Source organism: Tympanuchus pallidicinctus, unplaced genomic scaffold (assembly GCF_026119805.1).
Source record: "Tympanuchus pallidicinctus isolate F22 unplaced genomic scaffold, pur_lepc_1.0 scaffold12, whole genome shotgun sequence".
Lineage (NCBI taxonomy): Eukaryota > Metazoa > Chordata > Aves > Galliformes > Phasianidae > Tympanuchus > Tympanuchus pallidicinctus.
This window is the reverse complement of record NW_026294637.1, coordinates 10,246,355-10,270,095: the sequence shown is the minus strand read 5'-3', so window position 1 is coordinate 10,270,095 and position 23,741 is coordinate 10,246,355. Positions and strand designations below refer to the sequence as shown.

The window sequence follows — 23,741 nt, the reverse complement described above, 5'->3', positions numbered from 1 at the left end:
GGCAAGTACAGCAAACATACCTGAAGAACCCCACTACTTACTGACTTCTTCTGTTTTTGACCCTAATCTGTTGCTGAAAGCAATTACCAAATTTCCTTATGATTAAAAAGCTTTGCCATTTCTTTCTTGTCTTCCCTGTATCCCTGAAAAACATCAGTGTCAACCTTCCCAGAAGAAATGCACAAAACCTAATTTTTCAAAGGCTTTCCTTAAGTATACAGAGTAAAACTTTCAGCAGGGCTAGGAGTAATTAGCTCAAAACCACAAGTGGGACAAGGAAACCCACCAGCGTCTCTTAAAGAGCACAGGAGGGATCCCAGTGACTTCACGGAGCCTCTTCTGCATAAATGCACTCTGAGCATTTTATAAATTCTTGCTATCTGCACTACAACATATGCACAGCTGAAAAATAAGATTATGATCTGTGCTCAGCATCGGACATAGCGGGGAGGGAAATGGAGATAACAGAAGTATTTTTGGGCCCCCTTGGAAATTTTGCAATACCATAAAGCCAGTAATTGTAATGGATAGGTACATTTGCTGGTTAATAGTTAACAAGCTAGAATGCTTCTCTAAATCACCATCTAGAAATGTTTTGAAAGTAAGGGATTGGACAGTTTATTCAATATATTAAGCAGAAGAAAAATCTGACCAATAAGGCACAGTGTGAAACACTTAAAAGTGAGGGACATGCTATATGCATGAATAAAAGAAGCAGCTTGTCCTTACCAAAAAACACAAGGTTGAGTGGCAAGTTAAATTATCCTGAATAAGGTAAATCTGATAATTTTTGAATAATGATAGAATATTAAATGTAAAATTAATGGCAAGTAACAGTCGAGAGACTTCTGGAAATACACTGTGAAAAACATCAAGTATTATTTTCAAGAACAGCAGAAAGGTAAGAAGTTTTACTTTCCTAGCCAAACAGTAACATTATGGAAATAAGACAGTGATATTACAGTTATTTTATTTGGTAGCAAAAGTCTCATTGCCATCAAATAATTGTGATTTCACTCAGCCATGGGGACAGAAACAAACTTAATGTCACTGACCTTAGTGACAAAAGATTTGTTTTCACTCTTTCATGCCTGAAGATGAAACACATTCTTACAATTTTAAAAGGTTGAAGGAATACTGTGATGAGAAATGTGTAATTATGGTAATAATAACAATGCGGATCATCCAAAAGCAGAAGTGAAAGGAATTAAATAAATGTAACGTGTTGCTGTGAAACTTACAAAATGTTAAGCGGGAAAAGTAACAGAAATATGAGAGGGTTGTAAAGTGCTTGCATTTCAGGGAGGTTACAGCAGATTATCATTTATAGCTGATGGAAGAAGGGAGGAAATACGCCTTAGCTGTACCTCACACTGAAGTTGGAGGACATCTGATTATCTGTTCTTCAAATTATTGTTTTGATACACGATTTTAGACAAAAATACACATTGCCAAGGTCTAAATATCAACACAGTGTTTTATCTTGCAGTGCCAGAGCCAAATGCATTTCACAAAATCATAGAAAATTTTAAATTGGAAGCAATATCTTGAGGGTTCCTAGTCCAACCTCTTGCTGAAAGTACAAAATTCTAAAAGAATTATTCTAATGGGCTTGTTTACCCAGATTTTCAGTTCACATATAATTTTTATAGATATATTTTGTTTTTAGAGCTTTCTGCTATTATGCAAACTTGCAAATTTTCAATTTCTAAATAGGCTTTTAGTTAGTTTTAGTCAGAATAGGCCGAAACTGTTAGACCCAGACTCCTATTGAATTATACAGGTCAATACAATCACACTCTTGTGTCTCCTTTGAAAAAAATTTGAAAACATATACATTGCCATTGCTTTCTATATAATCTGAGTTTCTCGAAAACAACAGGTGATGCATGCCACTCCAGGGCCATGTAGGCCATCCCACATGCTGCAGTGATACTTAACCAATTAAAGGCCTTAAATATTAGCACCCCTTTTGTTCTTGGGGTTTTTGTTTATTTATTTGCTTGTTTTTGAGGGATCTGAATGGAAAAGTGGAGGTGGGAAGCAGATAGTGCAGGTATTATGTGTTACAGGCTGCCATTCAGAGGGACCTAGACAGGCTAGGCAAACGAGTCAACAGGAATCTCCTGACATTCACCAAGGACAAATGCAAGTCCTGCACCTGGGACAGCAATCTCCTGCGTTGTAGGGGATGGGACCTCACTGGCAGGTAGCAGCACCGCAGGCAGTGACTGATGAGCCTGCACAGTCAGCAACATGCCCTGAGAGCAATGAAAGCAGTGTCCTGGGCTGTTTTAACAGGACCATAGCTGGCAGACCAAGCGCAGTGATCATTCCCCTCTTTCACACACTCATCAATCTGCACCTGAAAGCCAGCTTCTAGGCTTGTTTACCTGTCCCCTGCAATTCCCCATGTAAGAGAGAACGTAGAAAACCTGCACGCATCACATGGGGAGCTTCTAGCAGAGTCAGGGGCAGGAACATAAAGAAACTGGGCTTGTTTAGCCAGAAGAAAATGTATTAATGTATTGCACAGCCCCAGTACCTATGGAGAGGTTACCGACAAGGCACACCAAGGCTCTTCCTGAAGTACACAGCAGGAGAGTGAGAGGTGATGGTCGTGAAATAATGCACAGAAGGTTCTACTGGGTGCACATGAAAAAATCACGACAGGACAAGTGAGTATTAGAATAGCTGCCATCAGTTCTGGAATTTATCCTTGCAGGACAGGATTGAGAGACTTGACTGATGACAGTACTAAGAGGCCTGATTTACATTCAGTGTTCAATCTGCTTTGAGCAGGATACTGGACTAAATAAAACTTTTAAACTCCTAATCTGTGGGATTCTATGACTTGCTACACTTTCTATCAAACTCTCTAAAGTGTCTTGAGTGTACAAGTGTAAAACAGTAAAATTCTATGAACCTTTCAATGCTAAACCTACTGTTAATATTTCTCAATAATTAATATCTCAGCACAGATTTATACTTCAGCTATTTAGTTTGGCAAACCTAGTGCTATTTTTGGATATGGCTCAGCTGTTGATCTATTCTTTCATATGTCATTAATTTTATTTACATAGAAAATAAATGAATTGCAGTGTATTAATTCTCTGCTTATAAACTGTTGCCATTCTGGAATGGTTGAAACTTGAAGTCTAACTTTTGTAACTAATTTAAAAAAGCGCGTTTGATTCAAGATTTTTAGGCCAATGTACTTATTATAGACTGTGGGAGAATTATGATGCCATACGTAAGTGGAACATAAACAGTAGATGGACTTCATGTAATTCTCGTACTGCCTACACTTCCACAGGCTTCAGTTCAAAATTTGCCTTATTAAGAAAAGTACTGTATCTGAAATACAATTTCAAGCACTTACAATCTGATCAATAGCCCATTTTATTAAGATAGAAAAATCCCCACAAATTTCATCTTTGATGGGACTCCTGATTATTTGACACAGGATGACAGTCTCATAGAAGAGGGAAATTTTTTTTGGAAAATTTACCTTACTGTGCAAGTTAACAGAAATGTTTTACTCATAAATGTTTGTAATGGCAGAACCACAGTGGACAAATTTAGGAAGACTGCTTAGGAAGCTTATTACTTTAAGAACAACGACTTCATCTGTAACAGCACTAGCCCTTTATTGCAGCTAGAAGAGTGGTACCTGCAGCCACAGAAGATCAGAAGACTCAGTGACCTAAGTCTGTCCCATTCCTGAAGATGTCAATGAATAATTCTCCAAATGTATTCTTGGATCCAAATGCAAATCGGTTTCAAGTTAACATAATTAATGAAAGCCATGACAACAATGAAGCATCCCAAGAGGACGTGGGCTCTGACCCACCACATTATGAAGAAACATCTTTTACTGAGGAAGCACACAACAGGCTGAGAATCAGTTACAGACTGGGAAAAAGAGAATTATATGACAATTTTCTTCAAAATGGGGAGAAAACAGAAGCCAGTTTACACCCCTGTGATACTCACCATAAAATGTACTATCTACAAACTTTTGGCCATAACACCATGGATCCAGTTCCTAAAATTGATTATTATCGAAACACTGGCAGCGTCAGTGGGAATAAGCTCAACAGACCAAGCTTATTAGAAATTCATGAACAACTGGCAAAGGTAAGTGAAAAGGAAACACTCGATTTTTCTCTGTTCCATTTCCAGGCTGTTAATTCTGTTTATTAATATGAAAAGGTCCTTAAATTCGTGGATCTTGCCCAAGACAAAAGTACAACTAATCACCGTATTTCCTATGGTAGCTGCAGTATGTTTTCTGCCCTATGACCTGCTTAAAGCAAATATTTTTATTAAATGCTGATAGCAATGAACTCGATTAGCAGAAAATCATAGCTTAATCTTCCCTAAAAATGTAAAACTACCATATTTCTTCTGTTTCACTTAAGATGGCAGACGATGAATATCAACCCGTAATTTAAACAAATTACACAATTCACATTTATTCCAAATTTAAATTTAACATCAATGCGTAACAAAGTTTCACAAACTCCTGAATTTTGTATTCACTAAAATATACAGCTACAGCTATTATAAAATATATTATGAGCAGTAAAAGCAATTTCAACCAGTCAGAAATCAAAGTACTACCTGTTTATTGCAGTAACCATTCAGATAGCAAGAAGGAATCAAGAACACACATGGAAAAAGAGAAAAGTAGACAACAATTTTCAGGTACCAATTCAGTGAATGAATTTTGTCCTTGGTCCTTGTACCAATGATTTTGGGAAAAATCTGAAGAGTCTCTGGAATGACCACATATAAAGTATTCATCGAAGAAGAATCTGGCTGAATTGCTTCTAACCTATCATGAAGCTCGACAGCTTTTAGGTTTGTCACCCTCTATACCTTCTTACCAGAAGAAAATACAGTGGTCACATATAATCTTTGGAGTTTGCAGATTCAAAATTTCCACTGCAAATAATTTGATAATCTAGCAACATTAGATATCAGATTTCAGAATTTCAGTACCATGTGTGATCCTGCCTCAGCAAAATTCACCTATCTATAGAGCTTTCAAGGCTCAAACTCCAAACTCCAGGAATCATCTCCATGCAAAATAGCATGGAAAATTATTAAGGAACAACTAGATCAAGCACTTTGAAACAATTAAACTATTCAAAAATCTACTGCTAAGCATTACTGGAATAACTGCAATACTCAACTGACTTTGATGAAATCAGATTCTTTCCCCTTGAGCTATAATAATAAATTCTTCATAAAAAAGCAGAAGAGAGACCCTAGGATACTCCCACTTACAGAACCAAAATCAAACCTTTCTTGAGTTTCTTTTGTGCGCTTGTCAGGACAGGGCTGGAAAGAGATCACCACTATATTCAAACACACTGAAAATGTCAATGGGCAGACAAAAAAACAAGCAAACAACTAACAAACAACCCACCACTCACTCTTTTTCTGTGTCAGGCAATACTGAAATGACAGATCTCCATAGAAAAAAAACATTCTCATTACCCGTCCACTGTCTTTTACATACTTCTGATGTCTGAATAATTCTGATAAGCATCTATTTTTGGTCCAGATCTTACTCAAACTCTATTTCTTTGGAGATTCACCTGTCCTAAATAAAAATAAATGAAATGGAGCAGAAAAATACTAGGAAAATTAGGACCTTATTCTATAGTATCTGTTTAAGACAGCTAAATGTCTACAGTCCCACTTTTTTAAGGTCTCCACAAACCTGCATAAAATGGTTTACATAGAAAGGAGAAACAAGTTACCTGAGTAATCACTTAGATTTCCATAAATGAATGCAAAGTGGATGTGAATAGGGGTGAATATGAATTCTGCTCTGCCAGATGTGCAGATGAGTAAGAGCTACTCAAGGAACTAAACACATTTCCATGCTCAAAAGAAACTTCCTATTACAGAAATAATTTACATCAATGGTATGCAGGTAGAGGGAAAAATAGTGTATTTTGGCTCTGAACACAGTGCTAAACGAACTTGTACTGAACATGAGCATATTAAGGGATTTTCAGTTTTGACCACTACCAGAAAATTCAGGTTTTTTGCTATTGGGTGTCTCATTTGGGCTAGCAGATTGGTTTGTTTGTTTTAAACGAACAGACAAATTGCTTGGGGTTTGTTACAACTTTCACTGAGAGAAGGTTAAAAAGAAGGCATCTTCCATTCTGGAATAAAATGAATGGAAAATTGCTTCACAGGTTGGGACTGCAAGGGATGAGAAAAGAGCATCGTCTAGCTCACTTGTCCCCATACGTTTTCTATTATCTATTATCCAGCTTACAGAAGAATAATCTTATGCTTCTCACAATACAAAGGTGAATGTCAGAGGTAATGAGATTTTTGTTATGCTGGCAATCTGCTGTGCCCATATGTGCTGGTTTGAGAATCACTGGCCACAGCACTGGAACAAACAACCCACCATTAGCATGGCTGAAGTCCATTCCTGTCTGTCCCACAGACTCATTTTGTGACCTTTGACTGACAGACCTTTGTGGTGTTTTCAAGATAGCACTGAACAGGATAGTTCCTAAGATAGAAGAAATTCAGCAGCTGCCAGGTTAAAAAGTACAGGGATATTACAATAGTGGCTCTGTTTCTGGAAACAGTGCAGGAGGAGGTGGCAGGCACTACCAGAAGTACCATTTGCTTGTGCATACCAAAGTGCTCTGAGGTCTGCCTTAAATTTCAAGAGAGATTCCATAAAAATCTAGTTTTCTAATGTTTTTGCTAAGTGCTTCAGGATTTCCCCATGAAAAGCACCACAGAAAGAAAAATGCAATCAAAGGTAATTTAGGCATTCTGAAGAATAAATAAACCTGAGATCACCAAAGAGTAGCTTAGTAGAGATGAGCACTACGACAGTATGAAAAACCTGAGCTCGTACTAACAGGCGAGAGCAGTATGTGCAGCTGAAGCTGTAGCAGGCTCTCCAGCAATCCCAAAGGAGAGGATGAAATGCCACAGTGTGTGTGGTGGAGCTTAGACTAATATCCCAGGATGCACATCTAGAGATGATGCTTTAATCCTTTTTTCTTTACACCGAAGTCTGGATTTACCACACCATACCCCAAGGCAATTCCTTCTCTCCCCAGCTTTTTTGAAACTGAAATTGTTGAAGACAGCTGTCTTGTCAAAAACCAATGCCAAATTTTGATAAGAAATTGCATGTATTTGACTTCAGATTTCTAAACATCACATAACCATTCCCATTGTGCTTTGATGCTGGCTTAACTTCAGAAGATAAATATTAATATTTAATACATTTTAATATGTAATTTTTCAAATGTCAGAATCTAAGGCAGGCTGAAAGGAACTTCAGATATCTAGTTCCCACACTGCTGGAATCAAATGTGTATCTTCTTTTAGCAAGATATGTCAGCTTTTGCACATATTAAGCCACAAAATACCAATTAAATCCCTAAAAAATAGTCCAAGTGCTATTTCACAGCTGATGGATGGTGATAATTACTTGGGCTTAATATTTGTCCTACATAAAAAATGATCTAACCTTTCTTCATCTTGGTTATTCTCCTCACTTGTTATGATGACTTGATGAGCTCATCATCTTTATCCTCAGGAGAGAGGAAGGCAAACCTGTTTTGAAACATGGAAAGGAAAATGTTGTGTTTGATTTTTTCTGTCTTTTTTATTTAAAAATCAATCAATCAAACAAATGAAAAAAAAAACCCACACAAAAAATCCAACGACGACAATAAAGTTAACTTCTGATTTTCGTAGATTTTCAAATTATCCTGCCACTTTATTCCACATACTTCATGCATGAGGGGCATGGGTACACCTACTTAGTAAACAACCAATCATTGACTAAAGCACACCAACTTAAAATGCATTTATGGAAGGTTTAAGGCCATAATTTATGATAATGGTATGTGAGAGCACAAATTAATTCAAAGTGTGAATGAAACAACTTGTTTCAAGTGCAAACACTGAACACTTCTTTTTTTTTTTGTCTTTGAAATTCTAACCAGCATGTATGTAAACAAGCCAAAAAACAAACAAACGTTATTCTGATAATTCTCCATAATTCATTTTAATTATGTACTGCATTTAGAGCAAACACAGCATTGTTATTTTTGGGTGAGAATTGTCAAAAATAAATATTTCAGGAGCTCAGTCACAGGTTTTCAATAGATTTTGTATTCTCATTTCGCTTAGAGTCAAAAAGGCCATATTCACCAACTTGAGTATATGTCAAAATGCATTATCCAGTCACTTATTTCTCATCTGTGAGCACTAGCCTAAATTTATTGTGTCAAAGGCATTCTAAAATTTTCCATTGTGGTGACTGGAGACCCATCTATGAGGAATCCAAACATGAGCATAAATATCACATACTACTGGTCTTTGTGCCTGTACCGTATTTTATTTTTTTAAGTCTATGTACAAACACAGAAAGAGCCTTAAAACATAAGCAAGATCTAAAAACCTCATCTGTTTCCCAGAATCACAGATGGTTCCCCTCTTTGACTTGTTTAGTTAATCTGGAAACATCTTCATCCCTCTCCAAACCCTAAAAGCACCTTGATTCCTCTCCAGAAGTGATGCACACTCCTGAAAGTCTGCCAGGCAGTGACAATGCACACAGTCCTTCCTGAAGATCCTTGCACAGGACCCATACAACATTAGCAACAGTTAATCTAATTCTGATTCAGTGCAAAGCCAGTCAGAACTTTGTATAAACATTTTTACAAGAAAGAAAACAGCAGTGACAGAAAGTATAAACCTCAGCACTGTGACTAATTCCTATTCAAGCCACAAGAAACATATCATGGTGCTAAACAGAACTGATGAGATAAAGTACAGATTTAAGTCTGTAACTGAATGTGAAAGATCCAAAATTCAGGGCTATTTATTCTAGTTACATGGCAAATGTGCTGATTTTTAATCCTATCTAGGACAGTTAAACAAGAGCTGAATAAAACACATGAAGGGTTATTCATCTACCACATTATTAATCACATTTCACCAGTATTTCTGATTGTTTTCAAGAATGTGTTGCTGTTTCGAGGACATTTGCTGCTGGAATTATGTTTGTATATTAATCAATGGAAAATACCAGAGTTCATCTCACAACTTATTTGCCATGCAGGTAGATCTCTTTTCACCAGCCAGTCATTATCCCCCTTTCTATTCTACACTTATTAACATTCATAAATTGTTGCAGCAGAATACGAAAGACAGGAATGAGACCCTCATTACATTAGGAGATCTACTAAAATATCAACACAACATAACATATGTTGAACAGAGTTTAAAATAAAACCAATTTATTATCAGGTAATGATACATTTACTTTGCTTAAGTGATTCTATCATCTTTTCTTAGCTAGCAAGCCCACCTGTTGATGCCTGGTGCCAGCAGAGTACTGCACTCTATTCATGGGACAGTAAAGCTTAATTTTTCTTGGATTTCCCTTATTCTACATCTTTTTAACTCAACAGTGTGTTTGTTTTCTCTGTGATCCTTCAGAACATAGCTGTGAGCACTGGCTCAGTGGAGAGGGTGGCTAATGGAGAAAGCACTGCTGGAGATGAGGCAGCAGCCAGCAAGGAAGAAGAAAAGAAAACAGGATTTGTCAAGTTTGGATGGGTGAAGGGTGTGCTGGTGAGAAACTTTTCTGCATTTTCAAAACATAAAATAAAATAAAATGTAGGATTAGTCCTACAATATCAAGCTCTTTTAAGAAGAGAGGGAGGTATAATTGAAGGATGTTTGGGGTGGTCCCCAGGAGCCTTCATTGTGTACCATCATGTTTCTGATTAACACTACTTTCAGTGTTATGCTAATGCAATATTATTTATTTAAAACCTAGGTAAGATGCATGCTCAATATCTGGGGTGTGATGCTTTTTATTCGACTTTCCTGGATTGTAGGTCAAGCAGGAATTGGTATGTATCTTATTTAATACCATTTTCAATAGTGAAAAGAATAAAGAGGATAAACTATACACGACTGTGATTAATATATAATCTGAGATGTGTATTTGCATGTGGAAATAAACAATGTTTTCAAATGCTTCCCAGGGTAAAATATGTTAATCCTCCAAACTATTGGAATTTTCCAGACTACCAGCCAAATTACTGCTTAGAGGCATAGATCTGTTAACTATGCATATGATCATCACATTTGAATATTTCTGAGCTTTGGTGAAATTTGTATTTAGATCCTGTAACAGATGTAAACTTTGGGACTCAAGCCAATTTCTAATACGTGTGTACAGAATTAACCTGTAAGAGTTCACACTCTGCTTATCTGTGAATCCCAAACCTTGTCATCTGCATATTAAAAACAACACTTCTTCACACTTGTCTGCAAAGATGAAAACAGAATTGGAAGGAGGTCTCATCTCATCAGGATTTTATTTTTAACTATAGCAGAGCACTAGATACTACACTTATTAAAACTTTGTTACCTCTTTTGTTAACAAAGTACACCTCATAGCCTGCTGTACCTTTGCTTCTCTACTGTATTTTAATTAACCCAATTCCCACTTCGCACCCTTGGGAGACTGGGCCTCAGGGGCTCCATTCAATATGTTGAGCAATCAATGCAAAAGAGCTCAAAACACAGCAAGAACCCACAACTAGAAGCAGCCCAGGAAGGTATCATTAACTGTTGTATGGCACAACTTCCTTTTGATAGCTGCTGTTGAGAGGAAACACACACTGAACCATGACAGCAGTGTCACTGTGTTACATGCTTAAAATTAAAATGGGGCCCTAATTTTTGATTAACATCTAGACATCATAAAAAGCACCAATCCAAAGGGCCAATGGCAAGTATTTCAGTTTGTATTCTCACAGAATGGAAATACTGAGTAGACATGAGCTGGAGTCCAAAGTCTGGCCTCTGGGTCTCAACTCACCACATCTTGGACAAAACTCAGTGCTCAAATTCAGACAGAGTAAGACCATCACTGATTGATTTGTTATTGGCTGAGATGAAACACTGAGCAGAAACATCTCCAGAATTTTGCCTGACTGAGGTGGAACTTCCAGCAAAACACATTAACTTTACATAAGTTTTGTTTGAGGAAGACTGAGCTTTAAAAAAACAGATACAAGTGAAATACTCATTAAGGGGAAAAAAAAAAAAATCCAGCCACAAACCTCTAGGCACAAGAAGGAAAAAAAGCCAACACAATAAAAGTTCCAGAACTAAGCGGAAGAACTTTACCTACTTTTGCAGTGCGCCATGCATGGCTCCAGCACTGTGCCTGACAAAGGGGTGCTTGCTGACTTTATGATGCATATCAAATGAGAGCACGCAGCCCAGGGCACTCATAAGTATATGCCTTGCCATGAAAACTCTGCATCTTAATATTGCCAAGACTTTGCTCTGGGGTTTCATGCAAAATTAGTTTTTAAGGGCAGTTTAGTAACTTATTGAGATCATCAAGAAGTATTACTTTGTTTTGAGGTGTGAGAATAGCCATAGGCAAGAGTAATTCATTTTAGAACAACTTACTTAGCAGCCATACACCTAGGTTTCAATCTAAATTTTAATCAGATTTTAGCATTAATTTGCACCAACATCAGTAGCATTTCTGCTTTCATGTTTAATTTTACCAATTTAATTCACAGATAAGCAGATCCTCTTTTCCTATGCTTTATTGCCCTGCTATTGCTTTTTTAAAATTGCATGTCTTATTTAAGGATGTTACTTCTACTACTTCTGAAAATGAAACATCAAATTCTATTTGGATAATCTCTCAGTATGTTTTCAGAATGTCTTGTAAACAATGAGTTTAAATCTGTAGCCAAAAGTTAAAGAAAACAGTGATAGAAGCTCAACATCGTGATAACCTGGGGATTTCACATAGTAGTACCACTAACATGAAAATTAAATCTCAACCTACCATCTAGGCACCATTTATATTCCCATAGTTACTGGGCCAAAGAGAGAAAAACCCATTATTTCCTTATTCTAATAGGCTGTCTTGGGGAAAAAGCTCTAAGAAGGAAAAAATCCAGGGCCTGGGTTTATCATCAAGTAGGACAAAAGGCACAGGCTGATTCTGGTAAGAATCAAGGTCCACAACCAGTCCTGTATTTTCATGATATCTGGGTACTCTCCATCTGTATTTGTACCTAAACATAGAATGGCTAACCAAAGACACCGAGACACCAAGTTTATGTTAACTGAAAATGTGGCCCCAAATATTACAACTGTGTTACACTAGATTACATTACAATAATGTTTTGGTTATGTCACTTGAATTATTTTATGCATTTTTCTTCTTAAATGTAAAAAATCTTTTTTTTTAAATTAATATTAAGTCTTCCCAAGCAGATATTACTCATCAGATTAGCAAAATATGTGCCCCTAATTAACATATACATTTACAACATGGCCTGTGAAATCTACAACATGTGGTGGTAGCTGACCAAAAGAAATGCCCACTGGGATTATTATTTTTTTTTAATGTGGACTACATACAAAATAAGTGTATGACTTGTTATAAAATGGTTCAGAAATCAGTAGGGTAAAAGTGATTTATTAGAGTCTCAAATCACTTCATATATTCTATGTTGTGCTATAAAACATTTGTATCCCTGTGTTACATTGTTTTCAAAGGATTGTGATAACAAGTCTGTAACTTAAGCAGTGAAAAACATTCACTCATAGGCTGGATGTCTATAACCTTACAGTATGAATAGAAGTTAGTAACCTGATCTAGAAACCGAGACGTAGATGAATCAATATATTTGTAGTTCTAGTTGAAATCAGTTGAAGGATCCAAGTTCCAATTTGCAGGAGCCATGGTCAATAAATACTGCTATAGGCAATATATTATCTTCAGTTCCACACTGAAGACCTCTGTACTTTACAGAAAGAGCTACTCCATAAGTGTTGGTAAGTTCAGATAAAACTAAGAACTAATTCAAAATTTTTCTCCAAATGATAATTATTTCAATTTTTTTCTTCTCTCGTAGCTAGAAATGGGAATATAAGCTATAAATTTGAGAGAAAGTATCTTATTTCTTCATCAGACTTGAAAGAAGAAAGTACTCTTCAAATACAGAGCCAAACTTTTCTCCATATTTCCAGAAAGCATAGCAAAAGCAGAGGCCATAATTGTAGTTCAGGAGGTCCAGATAGGACATAAGGACATATTTTCTCCATGGGCGAGTCGTCCAGCACTCCACCATGTAACTCCAAAGAGAATGGGGGATTTTTATGGAGGTTTTGGGGATCCAACAATCTGAAGCTATCACTGAGTTAATCCAGTGCTGGTGATAGCTCAGCTCTGGCTGAGAGGCTGAACTCTACACCTTCAGAACTCATTTCCAACTGATGTTTCTAGGAATCTAAAGCAAACTAGACACCTAGCATGGTTTCACAAAGCTGGAAACACACTCAAATTTCAAAGTCTTACTGAAATTGAGTTCACTTGTCAGTAATATTGATCTTCAGATGTTTATCTGTTTCCATTTAATTATATAATTTTCTGATGTCAGCTAAAAAAGGATGCTAAATTATTGAAGATTATCCATTACAGGCTACTTAAAGTGAATGACATCTGGGAAGCAACATTTCCACTTTTGAATCTTGATCTTGTGTTACAGTAAAATTGCTTTTTGCAGGGAAAGAAGGCGATGAGGAGAGAGTAGGTTAGCATGGCACTTGACAGCCTAGCAAATAAGAATGTTGAAGGATCACACTCAGGCCTTGTTTCTGAACCTGATAGATTCCTTGTCCTGTCCTGTCTGAAACGATACAGTCGGTCTGTCTCCAATTCAATATTTAACTAACTGATGAAAGACAGAAACATTCTTACAAGAAATCTGGTTAATCTCTTCTCCTGAAGAGCCAGGATATATATTAAAGGTACATAGAAGCATTCAGACCAAGGAATACTTGCTTGCTCATTTCACTCTGCTATTGAAGAAAAATATAAAATCATAAAGGGGCTTCTGGCTAGGGTCAATGATGATCTCCTATCAGAAATCATCATTGCTCGGAGACTGATGGGAATAATTTACTGCTGGCACATGGGCTCCTTGGAAGCGTTCTGCAAATTCCAAATGGTCAACAAACCAACTTTCCGTTTATTGCTCTGATTCTGGCCTGAAAATTCCATTTAAATAGAGAATGATTTGTAGGAATCATGGAACACGAGTAAACTATTTTATCTTGTTATTACTGACAGGTCTTGGAGTAATCATAATTCTCCTCGCCACGATGGTAACCTCAATTACTGGGCTGTCAACTTCTGCAATAGCAACTAATGGGTTTGTCCGTGGAGGTAAAATCTTTAGGGTTACTAATGCTTTCAAGCTCCAAAAGATCTTTATGTATTATTTTTCATATGATGCAAACCAGAGGGATGCTAAACCAAACGATGGATCTACAGGACCAGGAGGTAACAATTCCAGACAGCTCTAATCACAATTAACTGCATGTTTGAGTTGTCACTTTTCATAAATTCCACATTTCAGTTCAGTCTCTGAAGTACATTTCAGAAGTTCCTGCCAAATGCAGAGTGAGGAGTGGCATCTGGATTTGCAATTTTTTAATTCTTACCTTTCAGCAGGTCTTTCTTATTCAGAGCCTTTCAGGTTGGACATCCTTGGACAAAACAAGCACCGCACTCTTCCTCTTATTTTTAAGTCTGATGCAGATCAGTGGATATCTTCAATTTAATTCCTTCCAGTATACTTCTTCATAATACCCCTTACGTTTCAGCTACCTCCTTAGAAGATGAGCAAATATTTTCACTGGAAAAGTAAAGCACACATCAGATATCTTATCAAAAAAGGTTTCAGTACATTTCAGAGCCTTAAAGTTATAACCAGTCCATGCTAAACCTCTGTGGAAAACAGCAAGTTCTTACTACATCATTTAAGCAGAACAGGTATTTGAATACACTTGAATATACTTTCTTTTTCGAATCTTTCAGGTCTTGGAATCATAGTTATTGCTCTGAGCGTAGTAGTAACAACTTTAACAGGTATCTCCATGTCTGCCATTTGCACCAATGGAGTAGTAAGAGGAGGTAAGTGAAAATCATTGCAGGAAAAATACAGAATTCTACAGATTTGAATTAGAAAAAAAGTGGGAATTAAGTATGTTATAAGCAAAATAAGAATAAATAAATATATTTGGGATGATCTCTCTCAGTGGAACAACAGTAATTTAAAACATTTATAGTCTTAAACATTTCTTGGCAAAAAAATATTATGTAAGAGAGGATGAAATAATTAACTGGCAAAGTAATATGCTCCATTTATGGTGACACACAAAAAAGGATTAATGACTCATTGCATTTCTCTGTGGGAGCTTTAAAAATGTATCACAGCATAAGATTATACATGCTAAATTGGGATGGATCTAAGTAAGGTAGAACTTATCCTGAGGTGAAGTTTCCTCTACTCTGTAGAGGGCTGCTCCAAAAGTAATGCATTGTATTTTAATATATTGGCCCACGGTGTCAGAGGCAGATGTTGGTGGTATGACAGTAGAGGATAAACCTTCTGTCCATTACATGTTGCCTGCTGTGCAACAGATGGCAGCAGAGGGGCAGTCTGACAAAATGGTGCCTGACATGGAAGTGCATACAAAGGAAAAGTGTGGAAGTGAATTCGCCCACATGGAAAAAATTTCACCCATTGAAATTCGTCAGTGCTTAATGAACATTTATAAACACTGGAAGTGAGCACAGTGAAGTGCTGGGTTGTAGATTTCAGCAATGATGTCATTATAGCACCTGTGAAACAGTGGGTCACCTGCACTGATACAATTTTTATAAGCACAGCATGCACTCTTGTTCATCACTGGTGAAAATGCACACCTAATGGTGATGACTACATCCAAAAATAGTGTTCTGTAGCTAAGAATTTGCTATTTCAAACAGTGTCATTGCGCTCTTTGTATTTTGTTGTAGTCTCCATGGAAATAAATAAATGGAAATAAATAAGAGGCATTACTTTCAGAGCAACCTACGTATATTATGTATCATGAAAAATTGTTTGAAGATCTAGTTTTGCAAACTAGCATGTCCTGAAGGATTACTGCAGTGGAAGGGCATTCAGAATAGTCTGAAGCCAGAGCCGGTACAAAGCACATTCCTTATTTTTCAGTGTCTTCTATTAATCTTTATTACGTTTGTTAGGTTTAAAGTAGAGATTCCTGTGGTATAATGTGAGAAAAATAAGCAAACACTGAGCATAATTTCTGCCTGCAGGTGGCGCATACTATCTTATCTCAAGAAGTCTAGGTCCAGAGTTCGGCGGATCTATAGGACTTATCTTTGCTTTTGCAAACGCTGTGGCGGTTGCTATGTACGTAGTTGGATTTGCTGAAACGGTCGTAGAGCTTCTTAAGGTAAATACTGATGTTTCATGTACACTGTTAAGTTGGGGCTTTTTTTTTTTTTAGCATTTGTTTAAATTGTGATACTTTTTAGCTGTACTTTAAGCAATGCCTTTAACAGGAAAGAAGCTGGTCTGTCTAACTGTGACGGAGTGCTTCTCCATTATTTCTGTCTTATGAATATGCCAATGATTTCTCAACAAGAGCCTCAAAAATCAGGAAAGGAGATAGATATCCATCCAACTAGATAGCCAAATAACCCCAGCTAAGTGTAAGCTGAAGCATGAAATACGAATAGTTTGTCTCACAAAATGCCGAAACTAATTAAACTATGACAACTCATTTCCTTTTATTTCACCTTGTTACCTAACCCCACCAGCTTGATTGAGAAAGGCTGGTTTTAACAGTATTTCTTACTCTTTTCAGGAGAGTGATTCAATAATGGTAGATGAGTCCAATGATATCAGAATAATAGGTACCATAACTGTTATATGTCTTCTTGGCATCTCTGTTGCTGGCATGGAATGGGAAGCAAAGGTAAAACTTTAAAACTAAATACAAGCAAAGAATATATTAGAATACTGTGCAGGGTTAACACATGAGGAATGCTGTACAACAGGTGGGAAGCCTAACCTTTCTAAAAGCAAAGCAGTTTAATCATTACATTCAATGAAAGCAATACTACTCTATGTTCTTCCTTGAACATTCATTTAAGAGGGAAAAAGGAAGTTTACGTTCCACAGACTGCTTGTTTATATTGATTTTCATAAGCCATGGCATCATTTAAAGCCTTGAGTAAGCGCCCCTTTTGTCCTTATTTTTGAAGCAGCTTGAGAGAATAAGTAGCAGTTAAAACAATGTTTTTGTCACTGTACCCTCCGAAGCTCTGCCTAGCAGGAAAGCTCCATTTTCTGTCCATTCCATAATCTCGGATGATTTCTGCTATTCCTTTATCTTACATTAAAAAAACTAAAAATGGAAATACAAATGAAAATACCTCAGAATGTAGAAATCAGTTCTAGAATAGGACTTCTCTTTTCATATTCTGCTGTGACAAAAGCTTAGAACTGCTTGTAAAAGATATCAGAAAACCAATTACATATTATAACACTTCAAGTGACCATTCACTGCAACTAAACAATTTATATAACAATATAAAAATGTCTCATACATGATATTTATGCATTAACTTTTTCATTTTCTTTTTTCCTTTAAAGAAAAAATATAAAATAAATTAAATTATAACTACTTTATAAACACTGTTAGTAAAAACTATCTGCTGTTATAATTAGCTGATAGCAGTTTGTTTTATTCAGCTGTCTCGATTCCTGGTGTTTTCTAGGTCTATAACAATTTGTAATCTGTCATAGGGAACACAAACATCACTTAATCACTTATATTTAGCCATCTCCATTGTCAATGTAAATTAAAATCATTGGGGAAATCTTTGTTTCTGTTAACAGGCTCAAGTTATTCTTCTAATTGTTCTCCTTATTGCCATTGCAAACTTCTTTATTGGGACAGTCATTCCTACCAACAACGAAAAGAAGGCAAAAGGCTTTTTTAATTACCAAGGCAAGTATTGCTTGTCTATCACAGAACAGTAACTTCATTCTTTGCAGCTGCATGCTGAGTTGAGGATTCTACTGAAAAAGTCACAAGATCAGGATCTTTAGCCCAAGTTTAAATAGGCTTGCAAACCAAGGGAATTTATTTCACCTTCAATTTTGAGTCTGTCTGTCTGCTGCTGAAGCTGACAGCAAAGTTAGCTGCAGTTTGAGTCACATATATATCAGCAGAGCACAAACCTTTACACAGAGCTAAGTGCAAGTGCTGTAGTGACACTGCTGTCACTTCAATGTGGAGCTGTAGCTCTGAGATGCAGACAAGCACATCCTACTGGGGATCAGATGAGGAAATCAAATTCATTTTGCTATGATATGAGACAGATTCAAACCCAAATGTACAGACGTGAAAGACTAGATTATTCATCCCCCTCATTAAGTAACTTTGGAATCAAATCCCATCAGCTTCTTACATTTTCACCTGTATTTGCAGCATCAATATTTGCAGAAAACTTTGGACCAGATTTCAGAAGTGGAGAAGGATTTTTCTCAGTGTTTGCCATCTTTTTCCCAGCTGCAACTGGCATTCTTGCAGGAGCCAACATCTCAGGAGATCTGAAAGTATGTATTTCATTAATTTCATAATACTAGCTTTGGGTGAAGAAAGAACAAGAAAACTAATTATGAATCAGCACTGTATTCAGTTTTAAATCGTGCCTGATTTTGTAAGCAAAACTCTCTTTTAAATATCTACTATGTTATTTAAATCTACCAGTTCACATTTTCTTTCCTAATAGATTATGAGTATTTACACAAATTATTGCATTCAGATTTGGGTTTCTATATAATTTAAAAGCATATTTCCATAAGCTGCAGTAATGTAGCATTAATGGGCCATTTGCAGAACACTACACAGAGAAATTGTGTGTATCTCCTGGTGCATTTTTGCAAAATCTATATCATCCCAAAAAAACACACCTGTAAAGCTTGTGCTTGTACTCACAAGAATCACGGGAGACCAGCTTTTTCTATTCAGGGTCATAGCAGAATAAACAGAGCGTTTATTGAAAGCAAATATGTCCCAATCCCTTGTCACTATGGCTGCTCAAAGGAAAAAATGCAAGTTTGCAGCTGTGACAGAAGAAAGGAGTCTGAGGAGAAAGGGAAAGGGGGTCCAAGGGCAACTAAATGTCCTGCTGTGGCTGTTCTGTCAAGCTCTCACTCTCCTCTTGCAGTACAGCAGTTGTGTAAGATGGTACTTCAGTATTTAAACAAACTGGTAAGTCAGAGACAAGATATTAATTATAACTTTGAGTGCTCTCTAGTTTTCATGACTGTGCACAGCGAGTATATTGCAGAGTGTTTACAGCCAAATACAAAAATGAACAAATTCAAAGCTCACCAAAGCATTTTGTAAAACATCTCTAGTAAATATACAGCAGTGCAATTCTTCATAGCATTACAATAAACTAGAAATGTACCAGGGTGGGTATCCATGACTCAAGTTTTGGAATCTAGTGTTTAAAATAAAATAAAATAAAATAAAATAAAATAAAATAAAATAATTAAAAACAAACAAACAAACAAAAAACAACAACAACAACAAACAAACCCACAAAATAACAAGCAAATAAACCAAAACACTAAAAAGTCACCAAAAGGACACAAGTCAAACCTAGCTTCCTCCAGCATATCCAAAGATGGCTTTATCATACAGACCCATTGTCCTTGATACCTTAAGGATTCAACCAAACATCTATTAAATCTGTATTGGCACAGCAGTCACAAGTTCATCAGGATCCTACCATCCCTGACAATCAGATTTGTTTCCCTCCCTTACACTGATTGCATGCCCCATCTCCTTAGTTTCCAGAAGACTGCTTTTGAAGCCAAGCACAGAGAGAAATAGGTGGAATTGGGGCCACTAATAATGATGTTTATGAGATTCCATTTTTAATTAAAAAGAAAACAAAGCAAATCATTGTACTTCTGCCCACTGAGACTGAATCAGCCTCACAGTCTCCATCTTTTTAACAAACAAAAAATAATTATTTTGCCATATATGGTGCTCTCTATCTATGGTAAACTCCCAAAGTAGCAGCACTTCTTTCATAAGCTGTTTGAAAGAGTTTGAACAGACCAAAGGAACCAACTCTCCTGTTGGCTCCCTGCAGTTGTTCCAATCTGGCAGTAGGTAGAGGTCTATGACCAGCTCCTCCAGGCTGTAGATTCCCCACTGAGCATATTTAGATGCATTAGACAGGTCTAATTAAATTAACCACCTTCTCCAGAAATCTAAAGGACAAGCTAAGAATTATTTTAATGTAAAACTGTCAAACCAGATTTCTTGTAAACAGCTATGCAGAGGCTTCTGTAGACACTACACATTCAAGCGGTGAGCTAGTTCAAAGCCTACTCACAGAAAGAGTCTGTCTTCCTAGGGACTGCAGAGGGCTTGGGAGCAGATATTAAAATGCTAGCAACATATTAAATGTTTCATTGCTAATATAATTTAAAAGTTGTAAGGCAGTAACAAGCTCAAACCCTAAGATTTAAGGTTAAGGTGTTTAAGACTGCAACATAAGACTTGGCAGAAACAGTGACCCATGACACACACACCAAGACTGTACATATTAAAGCTACCACGATTTAAAGGCTAAAGCTCTTACAGAGTTGAAATGACTTCGAAGTCATTTTTCAGTTCAATAAATCCTTACCTCATTAAAATTATGTTAATTTTTAAATGCAATTAAGTCATTCATCCCCATTCCACACAACTCACCAAATTATATTTTTTTCCATTCAATGAGCATAGTTGTTATAACAGCAAAACAACTTATGGCTTAAAATGTATGCAACCAAAATAAACCTCACTGAAAACTTAAAATAAACCATCTGCAACCAAAATAAATCTCACTGAAGAAACTTAAGAAGACAATTCACCAAGTGCATTCTAGCATAAACAAACACACATTAAATTATAATGCAAATCACTGGACTCACTCACAGCTGGACGAATGAAGTCAAAATTCTCGGGAACTAGTTTATAAGCATGATATTCCCACCTTATTAAATCTTCCAAATTCAAAGTCAGAACAGTGAAAAGCAGCAGTTTGTTGTCAAGGCGTAAGTACTAACAATTACTAGCTGCTAATCACAGAAGTACTGTATTCTGCTCCAAGTAACTTATGTGCAACTATCATGCTGATGAACCAAAAACAGTCTCGTCTTCTCATCCACACAAGTGTCAAGGCAACTTCATAAACTGCATTAATGCAGAACTGCATTATACTTGCTTAAACAATTGCTTACACCAAAAGCCTGATCTTTATGAAGGTGCAGAAGGTTTAGTGCCAAGCTGTTATAGGAACATGAGCTGTAATCATGTCCTAAAGTGGCTGCCTGTACAACTGCGTCCTGCTGCCAGAGGAAAAGGCATCATGTTGAATGGAATAGACTCATGGCCTGGAAATGAACATCATCTGAACCCACTGAATCAAGCAGTTTGATTAGTTCAGCAACTATGTACCATTTCAACATTAAGACGTTAAAATAAAGCTCACTGCAGTGTAGGGGGAGTTCAGAGCACTCAGAAATGCAGAGTTAGTCCCACTCCTGCTGAATATCCTACACTATGCCGAAGATAGGAGCACTGCACCAACAACTGCTTCATGGCTATGCATGCACAGGGACAGGAGATATGGGCACAGCTCTAAGTGATAAAAATCTACCTTCTCCATATCACAGTGTGATAGGACTCACTGGTATACAGAGTGCAGCATGTGAACTCAGTGTTTTTTGGATCACTGCTTTATTTTAAGGACCCGCAGGGTGCGATACCCAAAGGAACAATGCTGGCCATTCTGATCACAACAGTTGCTTACATAGCCGTTGCGGTATGTGCAGGTAAGCAAAGAACCTCTGTTTCGTGACTTAATTTATACAGTTAAGAAAATCTGAAAGCCTGGTATACAAAGGAGTGATTAGTCCTGTGGATTTATTATGTAGAGGTAGTTGCTTTGATTTTATTGCATGTAAGAACAGTGAATAAAAAGAAATAATAAGCAGAAACAAAAGTCTCTGTTTCAGAAGCCAGGTGGCATTTGTCCTGTTTGGATTCACATAGAAGATGGATTTTCATGTACTTTGCTTTTACATTTGATTCAGCATCAAAGACAACTATCTGGTAGCATCCATGAGTGCATTCAAGGAACCTCAGATCAATCTGCTCATCTTCGTTTTTCCTTCATATTGAGGTTTCACATTTCACAAGGCTTCTACTTGTTCTCCTTAGTCTTACTGAGCACTCACAAGTGACGTGGCAACATGTTTGTTTTATCTGTTTGTTTTATCTGTTGTGTGACAACATTAAAACCAATTGTATATCTCCATGAAGATGTGCTATGTCACTAACTGCTCTGCAATCTGAGGTAACAAAAAAGCACACAGGTATCAAAATGAGGCCTGTACTGCAGCCATGAACTGGTGTTGGAAGAACATAGAATTACATTCTCATTACAAGGATACAATAAATCTCTGTTCAAGAAATAAAGATTTTTCTTCTACTTGAACAGTACTGTAATAAAGAGTGTTGTAAATGATGCTCTTCCTTGTGAGCAAATACCTCAGCACTGTATGAAAGCCCTGCAGGGACTCCCTTTTTTGTACTTCATGCAAAAAGGCAGAATACCCAAGTCAGATGTTACATTTAGACCTAAATTTCACCTGCAACTACAGTTGGAACAGTTATTCTTCACTTTCTATTATAAATCTGTGTTACTGCATTGTTCTGTTCTGATAAGCAATAGCTTCAGAGCTGTCTACCTTTCAGTGCAATACTTTTTCCTATTTCCTTATCTATTTTCTAAGGAGATGATGTTTATTTTGGGATTCTCAACATATTTGAAAATTTCACGTAAATTCACATTTTGGCTGCTAAAAATGTAGTTATCAATTGTTGGTGGTTTTTTTTTTTCCATTTCTGGTAGCAAACAAAAAAAGACAGCATAAATATGCCCTTATTAAACACAGAGAACATAGACAGTTTACTCCTGTTAGAAGTTTTTCTTGCTGTATTAGTATATGTAGGGCTGTGACAATTTAAACAGCTAAAGATCTGGGGCTCCAAAGTAATTGTGTGCCCTTGATACACCAGAAGAAATATGCCTAGACCTAAGATCCTCACTGCAATGATACCTTTGAATACTGACTCCTGGAAAAGTGGTGTCAGACTGACAATATACTTCTTAGTTAATACATTGTTCATCTCCAGAGCATCTGTTTCTCTACTCTTAGATAAATACATGTCTTCTTTAGTCAACTGGATTATTATTTTAAGAGTAACAGAAGAAAATAGCTGTCTACAAATAACATGAAAATCTATACTACAGGGAAGTAAATTGGGCCTAACACAAAACATTACTTTTTGAGATGATGCTGAAGTAGAGATTGAACAAAACATATATAGACCAACAATCACAGCATGGAAAGAACATCATTCTGTTGTCACAAGAAAGGAAAGTAATAGTATATTCTTGTTTCCACAGCCTCCTGTGTTGTACGAGATGCTACTGGGAACATCAATGATACAGTTATACCTGGGATGAGTTGCAATGGATCATCTGCCTGCAACCTAGGCTATGATTTTTCCAGATGCAGAAGTCAGCCATGTGATTATGGGCTGATGAATAATTTTCAGGTTTTAATAACATATACAACCATAAGTGATGCACAAACACTTTAGTACAAACATGCGAAGATATTATTTACTGACAAGTGACAGCAATAGGAAATTCACTTTTATCTAGTAAAAATCAA

General features: G+C 36.7%; 1 protein-coding gene and 1 long non-coding RNA gene across 6 annotated transcripts in view; one reads left to right on the top strand and one right to left on the bottom strand.

The window, feature by feature from the left end:
* Positions 1 to 714: 714 nt before the first annotated feature.
* Positions 715 to 23,741, top strand: part of SLC12A1 (solute carrier family 12 member 1) — a 47,837-nt gene continuing 24,810 nt past the window's right edge. The window contains exons 1-12 of one of the 4 annotated variants that reach the window (XM_052671930.1): positions 715 to 774; positions 3,659 to 4,140; positions 9,514 to 9,648; positions 9,857 to 9,932; positions 14,198 to 14,293; positions 14,948 to 15,043; positions 16,232 to 16,371; positions 16,786 to 16,896; positions 17,823 to 17,934; positions 18,418 to 18,545; positions 21,746 to 21,830; positions 23,471 to 23,622. In XM_052671930.1, the coding sequence (XP_052527890.1) occupies positions 3,730 to 4,140; positions 9,514 to 9,648; positions 9,857 to 9,932; positions 14,198 to 14,293; positions 14,948 to 15,043; positions 16,232 to 16,371; positions 16,786 to 16,896; positions 17,823 to 17,934; positions 18,418 to 18,545; positions 21,746 to 21,830; positions 23,471 to 23,622 (1,542 nt within the window). In that variant the 5' untranslated portion in view covers positions 715 to 774; positions 3,659 to 3,729. Of the gene's footprint in view, positions 902 to 3,658; positions 4,141 to 9,513; positions 9,649 to 9,856; positions 9,933 to 14,197; positions 14,294 to 14,947; positions 15,044 to 16,231; positions 16,372 to 16,785; positions 16,897 to 17,822; positions 17,935 to 18,417; positions 18,546 to 21,745; positions 21,831 to 23,470; positions 23,623 to 23,741 lie in introns of all 4 variants that reach the window. The other 3 variants (XM_052671929.1, XM_052671931.1, XM_052671932.1) reach the window with 3 other exon arrangements.
* Positions 14,251 to 23,741, bottom strand: part of LOC128075322 (uncharacterized) — a 30,476-nt gene continuing 20,985 nt past the window's right edge. The window contains exons 4-6 of one of the 2 annotated variants that reach the window (XR_008203741.1): positions 18,398 to 18,539; positions 16,777 to 17,426; positions 14,257 to 14,765 (exon numbers count right to left, since the gene is read on the bottom strand). This is a non-coding gene — a long non-coding RNA (uncharacterized LOC128075322). Of the gene's footprint in view, positions 14,766 to 16,776; positions 18,540 to 23,741 lie in introns of both variants that reach the window. The other variant, XR_008203740.1, reaches the window with a different exon arrangement.